We start from the raw sequence: 20,847 nt of genomic DNA, 5'->3' as shown, positions 1-20,847 counted from the left end.
GGGCCAGTGCCCAGAGGCATCAACCATTCACAACAAATAGGGGGCACAACATGACACAAGTTTTAAAAATATTTTTCGTAAATTGTTTTATTATTAACTTGAAATTCTTAAAAGACCATACATAACTCGTTTATGAACACCAACTTAACAACAACAACAATAATAATAATAAATTATAAATAAATAAAGATTACATGAACACTATCAGTCCCCCCCTTCCGTCCCCAATCTGTCAGAGTTGAGTTGGTCCACAACAAGTACGCGCAAATGTGTAATTTTTTTAACGGCTACAGAAAATAAATCAAAGTGGACAGATGTCAATTGAGTGGTTTTGCAAAAAGAAAGTTAAATAAAGACAAGGACGCTAGACGTTTAGCTACAATTCAAAATGTTCCAGGGATCGAAAGTTTTTTTTAAAAAACGAGTGAAGAATGAGCTCAGGACAACAATGACACAGAAGCGATCCGTGACGTGTTTCCCATTGAAGTTAAAGTTAAAACATTACCGTCTACAGCCGCGAGAGGGCGCTCTATGCTGCTCAGTGCTCCTGTAGGCTACCACTGAAAACATGGAGCGCCCTCTCGCAGGTGTAGACGGTAATGTTTTCTCTTGGTTCTTTGTTCTAAAAAAAACTTATAGTCCAGTGCGACTTATATACCGGTATGTTTTTTCCTTGTCATGACGTATTTTTGGACTGATGCGACTTAAACTAAGGTGCGACTTATAGTCCGAAAAATACGGTCAGGTGATGAAGCTTGTAGATGAATATATACTAGTCTTCCAACAATAATTTATTCTGTACTGAACTAAATCCTTTTACAGTCCCATTTAAATACACCTGGCAAGTTTGTAAAAATGTTGCATTTATAGTTTTTCACTCTTAAAAAATAATAATTAAAGTGTATCATTCATTATGTTAACTATTATGTTAATATATTGTTAATTTTAAAGTTCATTTGTAACATTTTTATATATTTGTATTTAAACATTACAAATATTTCACAATCATTAATATATTTAATATATTTGTGAATTACATAAAGTGATGCTCAATATCATGAACATTAGAAACAGGCCCCTCACCCTCACACACTCCTACACAAACCTCACTATCACCAGATCAAGGTAATGATTTGCTTCTTGAAATGTGTTATTTATTCATTAATTGAACTTTGCAGTACATCTTCAGTCTGGTCAGACAGTTTTAAATCTTTTATTGTCAACTAGCAACTCAACAAAGTTCAAGTAATGACTCCATCACCTCACCTCCAATCACGACCATCACATCTCTCACCTCCACACAACCCACCTCAACCTTACACACATCCACCAGCATCACGGGTAACTCCACAACACTTGTGCTCTCTGATATAATTATTAATGTTTATTGAGACAACATTGCTTGATTTATGATAATTACCGTTTAAATATGTGTTTTTCTCAGGTACCACAGAAGGACCATATGAGTATTTGTTTGTCTGCTGTGTGAAGTCAACTTTAATTGTGTTGTTCAAGACACAGTTTCTTCTTATGAGTTTGTGACTGTTCATACACACTTACACACAGGTCAGTACAGCGTTTTGGAGAGAGTGAAAGAAAACGAAGCTCATGTGGTGAATATCAATGGCTCTAAGGACCAAATGTACACAATCAGGATAAAGGATAAGCACAATGTGACCCATACTGAGCAAATATCTAACCAGACTGCCTTTAAAATTCCTTTTGAATGGTTAAAACCATGCACTGTGTACAGCGTCAGTGTGGATGACTGTAAACTCAGTGGAAACAACACCTTTACTTCCAGTAGTAAGTGTGAAAAAGATTTCTGCATGAATTAAAACAAGCTGAAATAGACTCAAATGGGACATAATTTACAGTGAACTCACACTTAAAAATATCCAGGTTGTTTACACTCAATAGATTCATATTTTGTTACATAACGCAATAATAGTCATTTTTAAATGTGATTTTTAAGTCTCTAAACACACTTTGGGGACTTTTTTTATTTATTTATTTCACATCATAGAGAGCAATATCAATTCTTATATGTCAGGTTTTGAACTGTGTTTGTATTTTGTTGCTGAATAAATATTTTGTGAAGTAATATGTATTTATATTTGTCTCTCGTTTCTTGTACAGAAAATGGAGAAACCGTTCCAAAAACTGTTGTGACAAGCGTGACAGATAATGAAGTGTGTTTGAAAGGAGAATTCACTGGTATTCAATGGGATCTGACTGAATGTGTTGAAATAACGGAGCAAAACTCTTGTGCATCCACACACACCGTTGTACTGGACACATGTAACTACACAATGAATGTTGATCTGCCCCCAGGTTGGTATTTAATAAAGAAACAGATGGATCATTATTCAGTTTATTTTTTACTGCTGTTTAAACACAAATGAAATGTCTGTAGAATAATGATGAATGTTAAATCAATCTCTCTCTCATGATGTAGAATTGACTGTTTTTCAGTTCATGAGTGTGAATTTGAATTGGTCACAACACACAGGAGTGTTCTTAATTAGAATTTTATTGGCATTAATTGCAAAATAACTGAATTAAATATTATATACATTATACATTTCAGTAGATGGCATTTCAAACACTGCTTTTTAATAATATCTGTTTAATATCGGTTTCTTTGCATATAAGTATCCAACATATATTGTATTTCATAACAAAATTAAATCAAACAAAGCAGTTTTACACTAATGTTATAATTTTAATTTTAATTGCATTTTAATTATACATTTTGTTTGCTCCTTTAATCAAAATTCATTGTATTTTTTCCTGTTTGTTGCTGACATGTTTGTGATGTGACTTGAAAAGTTTGATCTGTATTTTATTTATTTATTTTTAATCAACTGAATGTTTATGTTTCAGTCAAGCCGCACATAAACTTCAAGAAAACTATTCCCTCTCAGTTTGAATGGATGAATAAACCAGAACGATGTAATGCTGCACTGCTTAACATCAACTGCATCAATGACAAGAACAGTAAGTACTGGACATGTTTTAATGGGACTGTGAACTGAATTTTTTTATTATTATTTTTTTATTATTATGGTAGTCATACTATATTTTCATTGATGATTAAACAGAGAAGGGGACGATGAATTCGTTTTCTCTTCTTTATTTATCAGAAAAGGGCACAGTTTATAGTTTAAATACCCCAGTGTTATTATTACTAAACACACAGTACAGCTGCACTGGAGAATATCCTCGTGAGAAACAACCCATCAAGAGTCATGAGCTCGACATTCAGATCAAATGTGGTGAGTTCCTATTATATGGACAACAATGATTCAAAGTTTTTCCTAATTTTGTCTCCTGCACACCTGGGAAGATTTACCAATAATATCATGGTGACTAACAAAAAAACATTGTTTACCTGTAGTTAAATTTACAATACTTTGACCCTAAAAAGTATTTAGACTCTTATACTCCAGCCTAAAATGAAAATTTTGTCATTAATCACTTACCCCCATATGATTCCAAACCCGTAAAAGCTCCCCTCCTAGTAAATAACAAGGTCCATAAAAGGTATGAAAAGTCATTGTCAGAATACTCCATCTGCCATCAGACGTGCAATCTGGGTTATATTTCAAATAAAAGCTAAAAACACTTGAAAACATCCTTGTGGCGCGGAGGACACAGAAGAGCACACACAGCATGGTGATATGGAGTTCTTCGATTACAAAAAGTGTTCCTATCGCTTCATATAACCCAGATTGCACATCTGATAGCAGATGGAGTATACTGACAACAACCTTTTATACTTTTTATTGACCTTGACACTGTTATTTACTTGGCAGTCTATGGGACAGTCTCAAGCCTCCCGGTTTTCATCTAAAGTGTCTTAAAGTGTGTTCCAAAGACGAACTGCACATGGGGGTAAGTGATTAATGACAACATTTTCAATTTAGGGTGGAGTATCCCTTTAAATACTTACCGGTCACCCCCCATTTTCGGCACGGAGACACAAATGACATACCCAAAATAAAAAGGTTGCTGCTCATGAGTCTTTCTGACTAGATAATCATCATACGTTCACAAAGCTGACACTTCAAAGTTTGCAGAATTACTCAGACTGTTATGATAATAAATATATATAAGCTCAAACATGTAAACAAAAATAAAAATATTAAAAACTTTTTTTTTAATGTATTAAAAAAATTGACGTAGGATATGATTTTAGAAACATAATTAAGCTAGAGACAGAAGTCTACTAATGCTTCTTTTAAAAATTCATTAATATAATTTCTAAAACTGTGAATTTAATGAAACATTTTCTAAGACAATCTCATGTCTCTTTTTAGAGAAGGCTAATAAAAGGCTGATAAAATTGATTGACTCACGACCTTACATTGATTATTATGACAAAAACAACCACACCTGCTATGTAGCTGCAATTTGTTTGTTTACTGTTGTTAAAATATGCTATTTATAGCCTTTTATATTGCTTCACAAATTAGCATTCCATATGTACATATTCTTTATGGTTTTCAGAATTCCTCAAATCTCAAGTAAATCACATTCAAAGCATATCCTTTCATAAACATGTGTTTATCATATTCAGTCTTTGTGTGTAAAAGTGCAAAATATTCAGATTATTATTCCCTATGATGCACAAGGCTTGATTTTTCAGAAATGCATTTAATGCATTATATACAGTACTGATTCCATGTTTTTCATGTTTTATATACTGTACCCACTTTAATTAAATTCTGACACCATTTGAGATAAAGGAATCAAACCAACTGTAAAATATTCAGAATATTATTCCCTATAATGCACAAGACTTGTTTTTTTTTTCAAATTATGCATTTATAGTTTTTAAAAACAATAATTAAACATGTTTTCATATGTTTCATATACTGTACCCACTTAAAATATTCAGAATATTGTACAGTTGGTTGTATATCTTTATCTCAAATGTGAGTTCCTGTTATACAGACAACACTGATTCAAAGTTCTTCCCTCTTTCTCTCCTCACACCTGGGAATATTTACCAATAATATCATGGTGACTAGCGAAAAAAAAAAGGGTACATTACGGTACATTGACCCTAAAAAGAATTAAGACACTTAAGGTTAATTTAAAACAATTTACATGTCCTTACATTTAATTCTATATTATAATATAAAAAATGAAAATTTTGTCATTAATCACTTACCCCCATATGATTCCAAACCCGTAAAAGCTCCCCTCCTAGTAAATAACAAGGTCCATAAAAGGTATGAAAAGTCATTGTCAGAATACTCCATCTGCCATCAGACGTGCAATCTGGGTTATATTTCAAATAAAAGCTAAAAACACTTGGAAACATCCTTGTGGCGCGGAGGCTTGATTTTTCAGAAATGCATTTAATGCATTATATACAGTACTGATTCCATATTTTTCATGTTTTATATACTGTACCCACTTTAATTAAATTCTGACACCATTTGAGATAAAGGAAACCAACTGTAAAATATTCAGAATATTATTCCCTATAATGCACAAGACTTGTTTTATTTTTCAAATTATGCATATATTGTTTTTAAAAACAATAATTAAACATGTTTTCACATGTTTCATATACTGTACCCACTTAAAATATTCAGAATATTGTACAGTTGGTTGTATATCTTTATCTCAAATGTGAGTTCCTGTTATACAGACAACACTGATTCAAAGTTCTTCCCTCTTTCTCTCCTCACACCTGGGAATATTTACCAATAATATCATGGTGACTAGCGAAAAAAAAAGGGTACATTACGGTACATTGACCCTAAAAAGAATTAAGACACTTAAGGTTAATTTAAAACAATTTAAATGTCCTTACATTTAATTCTATATTATAATATAAAAAAATGAGAAGGTTTTCACCATTACATTATAACATCTTTGGTTTTGTACTTTTAATTTGTCACATCAATTTATCAAATGTAAATCACTTTTATTTTACTTAAACTTCAAGGCACCGATTAAACTAAAGATTATAATTGTAGTTTTTTTCCATCTTCTTGTTTGTTACATTTTAAAGTTGTTATTTGTTATTATTATTATTATTATTTTTTTTTTTTTACAAATAATGATATTAGTTATGTGATGTTATCCAATACGCTGACAAGTCAAAATAAGACCACTGTAAATCTGTATTTGACTCATGGAGAGTCTTGTGTACAATTGTGTATTGTGAAGATTTGTTTTGAATTGTTTGTGATTTCTATTTTTCTTTCTTACAGATTGGCAAAAGAATGGGAGATTTCAGCTCCTATCCAGCAGCTCATTGGAAATCTCCTGGTCTTCACTCGAGGGAGATCGATGCTCAGGGATTGAATGGGAACGTTATTCAGCCAGCTGCAAAACCCCTGGCAGTGATGGAAACAATCATCGTAAGAGCTCCAACTTTCCTGTTGTTTTACCAATACACCATCACTGAAATTATCATCCACACATTATCTGTAATAATACTCCAGGGTCTTTATGATATTAGTAGAGGTAATAGATGTTCAGTGTCTTATTCAGGTATATTTTGTCTTTTCAGGTGTGAGCTGTACACAAGACAGTGGCACTAGTACAGTCTGTAGTATTACTGGATTATTGCCATATACAAACTATGAATGCAGTATTATTGGAAAAGTCAACCAAAAAGATTATGTTATTTACACTGGTAACCGTGCAACACTTTCTGACAGTAAGTTTTATATCTTTTACTCAGATCTATTCCCTCTCTTTCTTCATTTTGCAGTTATTTTCTGGATATTAAGATTTTGTCCTTATGAGTAATGAATCTTTTTACCTTCATGCTTTTTTGATCTATGATGTGTATTGTTATTAATTTAATCTTCACAATCAGTTAACAATTTACCGTGGAATAGAATTTTCATAAATGTTACAATTAAATGCTTGTATGTAAATGAAAGGTCGTTGTGTGTCTAAAATAAGTTTTGTTTTATTCTGTTTGATAGAGCCCATTTTCAAATCAAAAAGTAAAGTACATAACCCTACTCACAATTCTCTTGAAATAAATTGTAAAAAACTGGAATCAGATCTCGTCTGGAATGGAGGAAAGGGAACATTCACAGCTGAAATCACATACAACGGAGACACTAGAACTGCAGGTCCACAGAACGAATGTTTGTTTAAGTTTTCAGATCTTTACTACCTTGCAACATATAAAGTTAAGGTATTTGATTCCTACCTAATGTCTTTCAGCATCTGTCATTCATTAAAGCCAAAGAGTCGCATGTGTTGGGATTGCAGTTTTTCACATTTCACATTTATTCATTTCAGATCACAGCCAAGAATACAGAAGGAGATTCAGCTTTCATTACTTCTGAAGCTACTACTCAGTGTAAGAACAACCTTTTCTTTTTCCAGCACAACTAGAGGAGATATTTGCCATTTCAATTTAGCTCCATCATTGTTATCTGTTCATGTATCAGCTTTCCCAGAGTGCTTTAAAGTTGCTCTTTGTATAAGTTTTTACGATGGCCGAAAAGAGCCATATATATATATATATATATAGCTTTTCTTTTATTAGGCTGATATAGCATTTATTTCTTTGTGCAAATCTTTTTTAATGAAGAAAACAACTGAAGATTGCACCTTTAAATGTACCAACATACTGGAAGCAGTTTATTCAGCCTAGTTTCATGTGTTTCTTCCTCAGACAACGATAAGGCTGTCGTTGGATTGCTGGTTTTCCTGATTGTTGTGATATCAATTGCGCTGCTCTTGGTGTTCTTCAAAATCTACCTTCACAAAAGAAAGCGGTCAGTGTCACAGTAAATCCCAGCTGTCCTCTGAACTCTTAAGACACAATGTTTTCTGTGAACGTTCATCAAATGTTCATCAATGTTTCTAATGGAATTGCTCTCCACAGTGATGGAGAAGATGGAGAAGATGAAGATTGTGTATATGTGAATGTTCCTATGCATGTACACAGAATGGAGACAAAACAACAGACCAGGAAGTGAATATGGATGGCTGCAGTTTTATGGATGGTATATTAAAATCAGTGTACCATCAGAATAGATGAATGCATATCCAGAGGAAGCACCAGCATTTGTACATTCTTTACAGTGACCACAAAAATTATTTTTTATGCTTAATTCCCACTTGAAAATTTCCAGTTTGTTAACACTTAAAAATAAAAGAAAAAAGATTTTGTTGCATTATGTAATGATAGTCATTTTTAAATGTGATTAAATGCATCCAAATACTCTTTGGGGACAGAAGAGAGAGAACACCTGTTAATGTATTACCTTTTCTGTCAGCATTTAATATTAAAGATTTGTTTAAATTAATTGTTTGCCAAAATCTTGCTTTACAGTATTATGTTAACAAATGATTGGACCATAAATGCAGTGCAATACAGGACTGAGGTTTAAATATCAGGACATATTCACTTGTCTGAAAAGTTGAACAAGATGTGTTATGGACTGACACAAGTACAGGAATTAAGAGCCAATGGATGCAGACAAGACATTCTTGAAAACCTTGTTCCACATAATTGTTCACATCAGTTCTGTAGTAATACTAATTACTTACTTGTATTAGTTTAGTAGTGAATATATTCAAAACTGAACAAAGGAATACATTTACCATGCATCATTTACTATAATTATTTGGCATGCATAATTTCATATATACCTGCATTATTTGTTTTATTTGTCTAAGTTTAATATCAGTAGGTTACTGTATTTGCTGAAATTATTATGTTTTTTGTTGTTGTTGTTGTTGTTGTTTTGGGTTTCTTTGATCAATAGAAAGTTCAGAAGAACAGAATTTATCTGAAATAGAAATATATATAAAATGAAATATATAGCTAGCAAAGAGGAGCTAACAAGACATGACATCAAAGTTATCAACTGCAGTTATTAAATATGCAGTGTTTTACAACACAGATTGTTAGTGAGAATTTTTTTTAATTTCAACCCCCCCCCTCCTCCCTTTTCTCAGTCGGACACTGACAAACAATTCAGTGATTATTTTTTGTGTGTGTGTGTCTTTTAAACCAAAAAGACGGCTGACCCATAACCGACACTCGCGCCATGGAGAAATTAAAGCATTCATTATATTACAATGAAATTAAAGCATTCATTATATTACAATAACTTTAATCGTTATTTATAATCTACTTCATCAGTTTCATCTAGCATATCTATGTGATGCTAATTAAGTTTAATAATACAGGCGAAGCCCTGGTAATTTTTTTGGCTGTTTTGCTAACATTATTTACCATTTCAGACTGATATTTGAGCCTCACGGTTTTTTTATTCCAAAACTCATTGTAAAATTACATATTTTTTTGTCTTTATATTTCAATGCCGTCCGACTATTTTCAGTCCTTGCATGAGCGCATGGAAAGAAGTTGAAAGAACAAGAAGCTATTTTGTCCGTTCACAAACTTCTTCAAAGTTTATTATTAAATCCACACATTATATAGTTGCATTGCAATGGGTGGTGTTTTAGTTTATCCAATGAGCTATGGAATACATATGTGTGGTACACAAGCATAAAAAATAATTATATATAAATATATATAATTGAAGTATGGCCTGGAAGTTCTGGACATGTTAGGAGCACACTTGGCCAAGGATACCTCAACTCTGAGCATAAGGACCGACCGAAATCAATAACCTTCGGGTCTATAGCCCCCGTCCTGGTCTGAACATCCAACCCCGTGAGGAAATATACATGTGTGCGAATGAGTGTATACATTGAGGAAGAGTGAGAGAGAGAGAGAGAACACAGAAGTGAGGAGGGATTGCAGGGAGGCAAACTCCTAAAAATATCTGATAGAGATCATGATATAATCTAACGGATCCAAATGAAATACAAAACTTGCTCATCTGAAAAAAGGATTTTGGACAACTGGGAAACAGTCCATTTGTTCTCCTTAGCCCAGGTAAGACACCTCTGACATGGTCTGTGTTTCAGGAGTGGCTTAACAAGAGGAATACGACAACTGTAGCCAGTTGTGTGGTGGCTCTTGATGCCTTGACCCCAGCTGCAGTGCATTCCTTGTGAAGTTCACTCAAATTCTTGAATCAATTTTGCTTGACAGTCCTCATAAGGTTGGATGGATACAGCACTCTGTGAACAGCAGAGCCGGATTATCCATAAGGGCACTTGGGCCAGTGCCCAGGGGCACCAACCATTCACAACAACTGGGGGGCACCACATGACACAAGCTTTAAAAATATTTTTTGTAAATTGTTTTATTATTAACTTGAAATTCTTAAAAGACAACACAGTCTCACTCTCTACTCGTCAAATGTCTGACGCATGGTCAAGGGATCTGGCGTCACTTTTTTGATGCACTGGGTATACCTTTGGCGTTATTTTTCATAGACTTCTATAGAACTCAGCAGCGTTTAAATTTGACGTCTTGTGTCAGCACACCGCAACGAGACTAAATAAATAAAAATAAAAATGAATAGGTTACAAAAAATTATATATGACAGAGATCGTTTTTATCTGGCCCTCCAACTTGTTTTTGAGGTTTAAAAATCCTCGCAATCTGATATCAAAGTGCTCTCTGTGCAAAGGCTTAGCGCGTTCATCAGTGGTGAGTTTAACAACACTCAACTGCAGGTAAAACAGCATTCAGCGGTGAGTTTAACAACACTCAACTGCAGGTAAAACAGCATTCAGCGGTGAGTTTAACAACACTCAACTGCAGGTAAAACAGGATTCAGCGGTGAGTTTAACAACACTCAACTCCAGGTAAAACAGCATTCAGCGGTGAGTTTGACCAAAGCAACGCTGAACTGCAGGGAAAACGGCATTAAAAGGTGAGTTTAACAACGCTCCAAGGCGCGTGCAAGTAAGCAGTTTAACCGTTTTCTTACAACCCATTCTCGCTTATCGCTTATTCATAGTTTATCACTATGAAATCACGTTCAAGAAGTCTCATTCAGCACACATCACAATACTTGCCATCAGTTTACATGTGCCACAGGTTCGGTGAGTATATTTTAAATACGCTCTTTTAATGCCTGTTATAAAATGTATTCTGTCTTCTTTATTAATCAGATTAGTGCCGTATTGTTTACTCGCTGTATTATATCAGTCATCCGAGGCTGTCTTTGAGTTTCATTGCGTTTAACTAAATGAACACACCTGCTAACTAGTGTGATTAAACTCTGTCGGTCACGTGACGTGCCATAGACTTTCAATATGTTCATTTCAGGTTCAAAGATGTAAATTTGTAGTAAAATCATTGTAACCACGACATGTACAATAGTAACAAATTAAATTTGAAGTTAAAACCCAGGAACGGGACATTTAACATGTTTTTACCACAGTAACTGTGAACGGGACATTTACCATGTTTTTACCACAGTAACTGTAGTTTTGCTATGGTATATTAATAGTCAATACAACAATACAATAATCATCAAACTAACTATGGATTGTACAACTGTAATGGTCGTTTTTGATGTGCTTTTATATGACAGATATCACACATTTACTGTACCATGCTTTTGATACCTTTTTATGTAAATCCAAAAAAAGGAAATAAATAAAAGGACACATTTTCCCCTCTTGCAGTTCATTCATATCAGTTTATATTTTAAATATTTTGCTCACAAAACATTATTAAAATTCTGTTGATAATTCTATTTTATTCTACCCCCCCCCCCCTCTTATTTATTTATTTTTTTTAGCTGAAAAGATGTAAAGGAAGCAGTCATCCCTGTGGTGTTTGTGGAGAAGTATTCCTTCAGAAATGGAGAAGACAGAAAGCTGCAGAGGCAGACATCCGCAGCAGTAAGTCTGTGATAGTTTGACCTTTTTATCAAACTCCTGTTATAAATTGCACAGCATTTGTTGTTTCTTAAACTGTTGCACTGTCCAAATACCCACACTTGCCATCTTTGCAATTGACCACTTGATTATTTATTTGACGTATTTCCTGTGTTTAGCCCAAGTGTTCGAGTGAGCATGGTGACCAAAAGTGTGTGTCGAACTTTTCATGACCTGATGACAGTGGTTCCCAATCCTGGTCCTGGAGAACCCCAACACTGCATGGTTTTGGTGTCTCTCTTATCTGACAAACACACTTTTGAGGTCTTGTAGTCTACACTGATGAGCTGATGAGTTGAATCTGGTGTGTTTGAACAGGGAGACATCTCAAATGTGCAGTGTTGGGGTTCTCCAGGACCAGGATTGGGAGCCACTGCCTTATGGGACACACTTAAGTGTTAACAGAGATTTTTAGTTTTTTTATTATTATTTTTTTTATTCAACTTTGCATTTTAACCTGTTAACTGTCACTGGCCCACCGGTGGGCCCATTTGTCATTGCATGTTTAAAACAATTACATACAACCTGATCTAATCATGACAAACTATATATCGTTGGTTTAAGACTCCTTAATAGATATTTGACCCCTTTTTGTTGTTAAAAATTATGAAGGAACAGTAAAAGAAATATTTATAAAAAGAGTGCACCTCAAAACATATACATCATAACAGGACTTCTGACCTTTGTCACAAAAAATCTACTCTTCCTTTTTCCCTATCACATGTTTTAGTAATCATCATAAATTATATATCATTTGAAAGCTTAAATACTCCAAATTCATCCCATGAAAACCATTTTGAAATCAGACACTGCATTACCGTGGAAATCATACTTTAAAATCTTTTAGCATGCTCCTCCCCCTTACTGGGAGGGGTCATATTCCAAATATATTACGGTCTTTTAGAATCAAAACTTTTCATAATCTTGACAAAATACATATTGTTGGAAAGGTCTGAGTCTCAAGATCCCATATTTGGTGGTTATTTTGTCATAGACATAATATTGAGAGAGAAATTGATACATTTGTGACAGAAAAATTCATCCAAAAAATTCAATGGAGTTTCAATGGCACCCGGTGGCTTTTTGTGGTATAACGCCTAAACAAAATTGCATATAAACCTACATTTTTTTTATATCAACTTCAAATTTGGAACACAACTTATTTAGACATATGGCTTTAATTTTATAGAAATTTTGGATTAAAACATATTTTTTAAAATATTAATTTTATATAAAATATAATAAAAATAAAATAATAAATATATTTACAGTAAATTTAAACTTCTATAACTTGTTTATGCTTTCATTTTTTTAAATGATTTCACTTCTGCAATAATCTGCAGATTGTCTTCTTTAAAAAGAGACCAACCTTTGGTCTGTATTCAAAAGCGTTTATGAATTATAACAATTTAAGTGTGAATAGTGTACTTTCACGTCTATGTTCAAAAATGGGGGTGACAGTTTATTGCTCACTCTAAAATACCAAATTTCACTCTGTCTTTCAATTAAATCATAGAGGTTTACACAATTAAAATATTTAGATATCCAGTTTTCCATTAAATATATTATTTATTTCATTTCATCAATAAAACGATTTAAACTACATTACCCACAAGCCTCCATAGTTCTATCTATGGAAAGGGAAAACTAGGCGTGGTTTTTTTGTAGTTCATTGAAGTTATGCTTAGGGTTAGGGTTAGGATCTCGCTAAAGAGGTAATGTTTCTCAACATAGCAACCCTTAATTGTTGACTTAATCTATTACTAATGTGATAATTGCAGCAAAACGTACTTTTGTAACACGATGCGCTGTTTAATATGGTTTAAAAGATAGTCCAACCACAGACAATCCTGCGGTGACAAGGGACATTGACAACCAATGATATCAAAGCTGAGCAGCGGCGTCACGCTTCCTTGTCCATTTATGACCAATGTCTTTCGTTTTTCGGCTGAAGGGATAGATAGGTTAACAATCAATAACATTTGCTATCTATTAGATTGTGTTTTATTTACGTCAACACCTTCCTCCAACAATAATGCAAATGCTCTAATTATTGTTGTTCAGCTTGACAAAAATTGGGCAATACCGATGAGCACATGGCCAGCATTCGCAGTTCTATCTAACCGATTCCTCTCATTAAATATAAGATTTTTTTTCAAAGACAAGTGCATTTTCTAATCAAATGATTAGCTTCTAACATTAACACTGTATGTTATGTTGTGTTTTAAAGTTTCTGTGATTTGCCATTCTCTACCATTTGAACTCTAGCAATAAAAACAGAAAGAAAAAACTAATTCAAAGAATTAGCACTGCATCCTCTGTCAATAAGCTTGTTTTTGCCACTATGAAGAATAAAAATACTAGTAAAAATACTACAACCCGAATTCCGGAAAAGTTGGGACGTGTTTTAAATTTTAATAAAATGAAAACTAAAGGAATTTCAAATCACATGAGCCAATATTTTATTCACAATATATAAAACATAGATAACGTAGCAAATGTTTAAACTGAGAAAGTTTACACTTTTATCCACTTAATTAGCTCATTTAAAATTTAATGCCTGCTACAGGTCTCAAAAAAGTTGGCACGGGGGCAACAAATGGCTAAAAAAAGCAAGCAGTTTTGAAAAGATTCAGCTGAATGGAGAACATCTAGTGATTAATTAAGTTAATTGATATCAGGTCTGTAACATGATTAGCTATAAAAGCTTTGTCTTAGAGAAGCAGAGTCTCTCAGAAATAAAGATGGGCAGAGGCTCTCCAATCTGTGAAAGACTGTGTAAAAAAATTGTGGAAAACTTTAAAAACAATGTTCCTCAACGTCAAATTGCAAATGCTTTGCAAATCTCATCATCTACAGTGCATAACATCATCAAAAGATTCAGAGAAACTGGAGAAATCTCTGTGCGTAAGGGACAAGGCCGGAGACCTTTATTGGATGCCCGTGGTCTTCGGGCTCTCAGACGACACTGCATCACTCATCGGCATGATTGGGTCAATGACATTACTAAATGGGCCCAGGAATACTTTCAGAAACCACTGTCGGTAAACACAATCCGCCGTGCCATCAGCAGATGCCAACTAAAGCTCTATCATGCAAAAAGGAAGCCATATGTGAACATGGTCCAGAAGCGCCGTCGTGTCCTGTGGGCCAAGGCTCAATTAAAATGGACTATTTCAAAGTGGAATAGTGTTTTATGGTCAGACGAGTCCAAATTTGACATTCTTGTTGGAAATCACGGACGCCGTGTCCTCCGGGCTAAAGAGGAGGGAGACCTTCCAGCATGTTATCAGCATTCAGTTCAAAAGCCAGCATCTCTGATGGTATGGGGGTGCATAAGTGCATACGGTATGGGCAGCTTGCATGTTTTGGAAGGCTCTGTGAATGCTGAAAGGTATATAAAGGTTTTAGAGCAACATATGCTTCCCTCCAAACAACGTCTATTTCAGGGAAGGCCTTGTTTATTTCAGCAGGACAATGCAAAACCACATACTGCAGCTATAACAACAGCATGGCTTCGTCGTAGAAGAGTCCGGGTGCTAACCTGGACCTATAGAGAACATTTGGCGCATCATTAAACGAAAAATACGTCAAAGACGACCATGAACTCTTCAGCAGCTGGAAATCTATATAAGGCAAGAATGGGACCAAATTCCAACAGCAAAACTCCAGCAACTCATAGCCTCAATGCCCAGACGTCTTCAAACTGTTTTGAAAAGAAAAGGAGATGCTACACCATGATAAACATGTCCCGTCCCAACTATTTTGAGACCTGTAGCAGAAATCAAAATTGAAATGAGCTCATTTTGTGCATAAAATTGTAAACTTTCTCAGTTTAAACATTTGCTATGTTATCTATGTTCTATTGTGAATAAAATATTGGCTCATGTGATTTGAAAGTCTTTTAGTTTTCATTTTATTAAAATTTTAAAAACGTCCCAACTTTTCCGGAATTCGGGTTGTAAAAAAACAAAAACAAAAAAAACAATGAGTAAATACAGATAGTCTTTCAGAGAACACTGGAGAATTTAATTGACCAAAAAGTGATACAACACAGTTTCAAACCCAGAAAATAAAAACCATGAAGACATGCATGTCAAGTGTGCAATATCATCTATAAAACTCCATCAGCACAGCATCAAATCAACACTGATTGTCCGAACAATGGAAGAAAGATAACGTGTTCATGAAAACAAACACCTGCTACATAAAAATGCAGAAATAAAACTGACAATAACATCATTCACTGTATGACTGGAACTAGGGGATGGCTGTGCATGAATACGTCCTTTACGAAAACTCCTGATGAGAACTGATGGTTTTTTTATGATAAAAGCACCAGAAGTAAAGTTTACTGTATGAAGCTTGAAAAAGAGAACACAATGCTTTATCAATACGAAAATACTATTTTCAACTATTGTTTTGATCACTGGTTCTGTATACAGTATATGGGTTGCTGGAAGGTCACAATGTATTCATTATGAACTTAGAATTAAAACAAAGTTGCATTTTCTGCAAAAATCAAACCACTGCAAAGTTTAAACACTGATCAAGGGAGCATTTCTGTGTGTGGTGGGGATATAAAGACATGGCCGCGGGAAGTGGGGGTGCTGGGGGTGCTGCAGCACCCCCTAGTGACGAGAGGGAGATTTAAAAAAAAAATGTAGGCCTATTAAAATATTTTGCACAATTTATAAATTCCTTATGAATATTTTAGAAAATGATTTTGACACACGTAGGCTATTACGTATATTTTGGATTTTAATTTCATATTTTGAGGCCGAATCAACACAGGTTCGGAAGTTACGTTGTCAACGTCAGGCAGGCAGGTTTGGTCGCCGAGTAAAGAGGTTTCCCGCTCATTCCATGCAGAATACATCCATCTTTGGCAGCAGCTGACTAGTAAATATAAATAGTTTAATGATAGAAACGAGGAGAAAATATGTCAGAGAAACAGATTTTGGATTTTTTTGGAAAACCACCAGCGAAGAAATCTAATACCGCAACCATGACAATGGAGTCTGTCCGCCTGCCTCTGCCTGCAGTTGAACCGGCAGGCCCAGCACCCGCAACCCAACCTAGCGTGATTGGATTAGACGAGCCCTTCCAGCCAACATCCAGTTTCAAATTTTCCCCCGGCGTTGTGGTAATGAAACGTTCTCACGTTCTGGCCTCATCTGAACGCACTTTCTCCGCCTTGCGTTTTTTGAAGACATGGGTACGCAGCACCATGACCCAGAAAAGACTAACACACCTTTCGCTGATGCATACCAACACAGACATTCTGAACTCCCTGGACATTCGTCCCCTCATGAGAGACTTTATCTCCACGACCCCAGAGCGCACCTCGACATTTGGACACCTATAACCAGGGCACTCTGCCTGCATGTAGCTCAGGTAAGAGCATGGTGCTGCCGCGCTTGTAACATTTATTTTTTTGGCAACAAGTGTGGGATCAGCTTTGACTAGCCAAGCAATTGTAAGTAGTACACTATAGCAGTGGCGGCTCCTGCCAGTTCTCTCAGTGGGGGCACATGTTTGCTCGATTAATGAGGATAGTTCACCCATTCAATTGATAAATTAACAGCTAGTTAAAGATGTAAAGGGAACTGAACTACTATAGTATTAATTAAAAATAAACTGACATTAGGAATCAATCTCTTGCTCTCCTTATGTTTTTATATGCATGTTAACAGCAGCAGCAAATGAAGACTGACACCAGGACGTGGTCAAAAAAAACGTTTTACTTCGATTTCAGTTTAATAAGAAATAATTGAAGTCACACAAATCACTGTTTACACAACTCGCTTATATTACTGCTCATTTATATCACATTCCTCACTTACATTACACTGCTTACTTAAATTACTCACTTATATTACACTGCTCCCTACTATCCATATGCATTTTTGCTCTTTCGTGTTTTTTCACCTTCTCCGAGAGATGATGCATTTCGGTGACACCTGTAGTTGTCCATGCAATGTCCGTCATGCTCTCGCGATGTAACAAAATGCAGCTGTAAATTAGCAGAATAAAGCGTCAGCTACTTCGCAGCCTATTAGCCTTTTTCTCTGTTCATACCACTTCCTCGAAAATACTTGTTTATACGACTTCCCGCCCTTTGTAGATACTTGTTTGATGTTTAAATTTGGTCTTGGTTGTCCTAATTCTTTAATTGCCAATTTATCCTTATTGCTACAACGAATGAATGGTATTTCTTTCAGTGACACGATAGAATTAATCTACGCTGAGGTAACGTTCGCCTTGATGTTTATCAATTTCAGCTGACAACTGAATTTGCATAGCTGTCCCCGTCTCTCTGTTTTTTTGTTTTTTTTTTCCACATTTGATAAAGATATTAAAAGTAGTTTTTAATTTTTTCCTTGTTGTTACAATTAAAAATAGTTTTTAGGATGTCACTGTTCCCACCAGTAGTTGCACAAGTTAAGGTTACGCACGATGACGAAAGCACGTTAGTGCAAGCCCTCCCAGAACTCATTGAGATTGCATTGCAGTGGCTGCAGTTTGAAAAAAAAGATCTTTGAATGGAAGTCTATGAGAGCACTCTGGGCGATTCACAGTTTGACAGAAATCAAATCGCCCAAAAAGGGGCGGTACTACACAGAACGCGACTCGACGCTGATTTGACTATTTAGAGGCAGCAAAAACAGTCTAGCGTAACTGATGTCTGTGTGTTTCAGACCCTGGCTGGCTGTGCACTGAAGTGTATATGACAATAAAGTAGTAAATCTCAATGTATTTATTTTTAAAATGTATTTTAAATAGGCCTATAGGCTCATAGGTTTTTTGTCAAAAAAAAAAAAAAAATTCACAGCACCCCCTGTTCAAAATTAGTTCCCGCGGCCCTGTATAAAGAGTTAAAGAGGTGAGTCCTTGTGCATGATGGAGAAGAACAGCATTATCTCCAAACAGTCCTGAAAGACAGAAAGGAAGGAAATATTATTTCATTACATGCAGCTTTTTTTTTTTTTGACCATAAAAGCAGCCTCTGTAAAGATGCTGTATAATTAAATGTTAAATGCATCTATTATTAAAAGCTAGTCAATAATAGCAAGCTATAGTCATGTGAATTATTTTTTAAAATATTACATGCTTAAAGGACTGTTATCAGTAGTGTAATTGATCTGGTCATGGAAACCTTTCCAATGTATGTGGAATATTAATAATAATAATAATAATAATAATTACATACTGAGAATAATTTGGTAGTAAAACAAAGGGTTGCACGTTTTCTTGGTGTACAGAAAATTATATATTTTTTGTACATCATTTGCAACTGCTTTTTTTCCACTTAATTAGAAGCACCAAAAATTTAATTATCCTCTGTAATAGGGACTAATGAAAAGAGATTTAGAATTTATTTTAAAATGCAAAGTTGAATAAAAAAAATAATAATAATAAAAAAACTAAAAATCTCTGTAAACACTTAAGTGTGTCCCATAAGGCAGTGGCTCCCAGAGACACCAAAACCATGCAGTGTTGGGGCTTTCCAGGACCAGGATTGGGAACCACTGTCATCAGGTCATGAAAAGTTCGACACACACTTTTGGTCACTATGCTCACTCGAACACTTGGGCTAAACACAGGAAATACGTCAAATAAATAATCAAGTGGTCTATTGCAAAGATGGCAAGTGTGGGTATTTGGACAGTGCAACAGTTTAAGAAACAACAAATGCTGTGCAATTTATAACAGCAGTTTGATAAAAAGGTAAAACTATCACAGACTTACTGCTGCAAATGTCTGCCTCTGCAGCTTTCTGTCTTCTCCATTTCTGAAGGAATACTTCTCCACAAACACCACAGGGATGACTGCTTCCTTTACATCTTTTCAGCTAAAAATAAAAATAATAATAAATATAAGAAGGGCGGGGGTGGGGGGGGGGGGGGGGGTAAAATAAAATAGAATTATCAACAGAATTTTAATAATGTTTTGTGAGCAAAATATTTAAAATATAAACTGATATGAATGAACTGCAAGAGGGGAAAAATGTGTCCTTTTATTTATTTACTTTTTTGGATTTACATAAAAAGGTATCGAAAGCATGGTACAGTAAATGTGTGATATCTGTCATATAAAAGCACATCAAAAACGACCATTACAGTTGTACAATCCATAGTTAGTTTGATGATTATTGTATTGTTGGATTGACTATTAATATACCATAGTAAAACTACAGTTACTGTGGTAAAAAACATGGTAAATGTCCCGTTCCTGGGTTTTAACTTCAAATTTAATTTGTTACTATTGTACGTGTCGTGGTTACCATGATTTTACTACAAATTTACATCTTTGAACCTGAAATGAATATATTGAAAGTCTATGGCACGTCATGTGACCGATAGAGTTTAATCACACTAGTTAGCAGGTGTGTTCATTTAGTTAAACGCAATGAAACTCAAAGACAGCCTCGGATGACTGATATAATACAGCGAGTAAACAATACGGCACTAATCTGATTAATAAAGAAGACAGAATACATTTTATAACAGGCATTAAAAGAGCGTATTTACATATACTCACCGAACCTGTGGCACATGTAAACTGATGGCAAGTATTGTGATGTGTGCTGAATGAGACTTCTTGAACGTGATTTCATAGTGATAAACTATGAATAAGCGATAAGCGAGAATGGGTTGTAAGAAAACGGTTAAACTGCTTACTTGCACGCGCCTTGGAGCGTTGTTAAACTCACCTTTTAATGCCGTTTTCCCTGCAGTTGAGCGTTGCTTTGGTCAAACTCACCGCTGAATGCCGTTTTACCTGGAGTTGAGTGTTGTTTAACTCACCGCTGAATGCTGTTTTACCTGCAGTTGAGTGTTGTTAAACTCACCGCTGAATGCTCTTTTACCTGCAGTTGAGTGTTGTTAAACTCACCACTGATGAACGTGCTAAGCCTTTGCACAGAGAGCACTTTGATATCAGATTGCGAGGATTTTTAAACCTCAAAAACAAGTTGGAGGGCCAGATAAAAACGATCTCTGTCATTATATAATTTTTTGTAACCTATTCATTTTT

The 20,847-nt window shown here is 34.9% G+C and overlaps 1 protein-coding gene across 1 annotated transcript in view; it reads left to right on the top strand.

Moving 5' to 3' along the window:
• The first annotated feature begins 1,248 nt into the window (after nucleotides 1-1,248).
• The window catches only part of LOC132160207 (receptor-type tyrosine-protein phosphatase C-like), a 53,550-nt gene continuing 33,951 nt past the window's right edge, over nucleotides 1,249-20,847 (top strand). The window contains exons 1-6 of the mRNA XM_059569948.1: nucleotides 1,249-1,341; nucleotides 1,445-1,466; nucleotides 1,522-1,806; nucleotides 2,140-2,334; nucleotides 2,887-3,000; nucleotides 3,147-3,278. Coding sequence (XP_059425931.1) covers nucleotides 1,249-1,341; nucleotides 1,445-1,466; nucleotides 1,522-1,806; nucleotides 2,140-2,334; nucleotides 2,887-3,000; nucleotides 3,147-3,278 — 841 coding nt within the window. The remainder of the gene's footprint in view (nucleotides 1,342-1,444; nucleotides 1,467-1,521; nucleotides 1,807-2,139; nucleotides 2,335-2,886; nucleotides 3,001-3,146; nucleotides 3,279-20,847) is intronic.

Source organism: Carassius carassius, chromosome 16 (assembly GCF_963082965.1).
Source record: "Carassius carassius chromosome 16, fCarCar2.1, whole genome shotgun sequence".
Classification (NCBI taxonomy): domain Eukaryota; kingdom Metazoa; phylum Chordata; class Actinopteri; order Cypriniformes; family Cyprinidae; genus Carassius; species Carassius carassius.
This window is presented reverse-complemented; position numbering and strand designations above follow the sequence as displayed.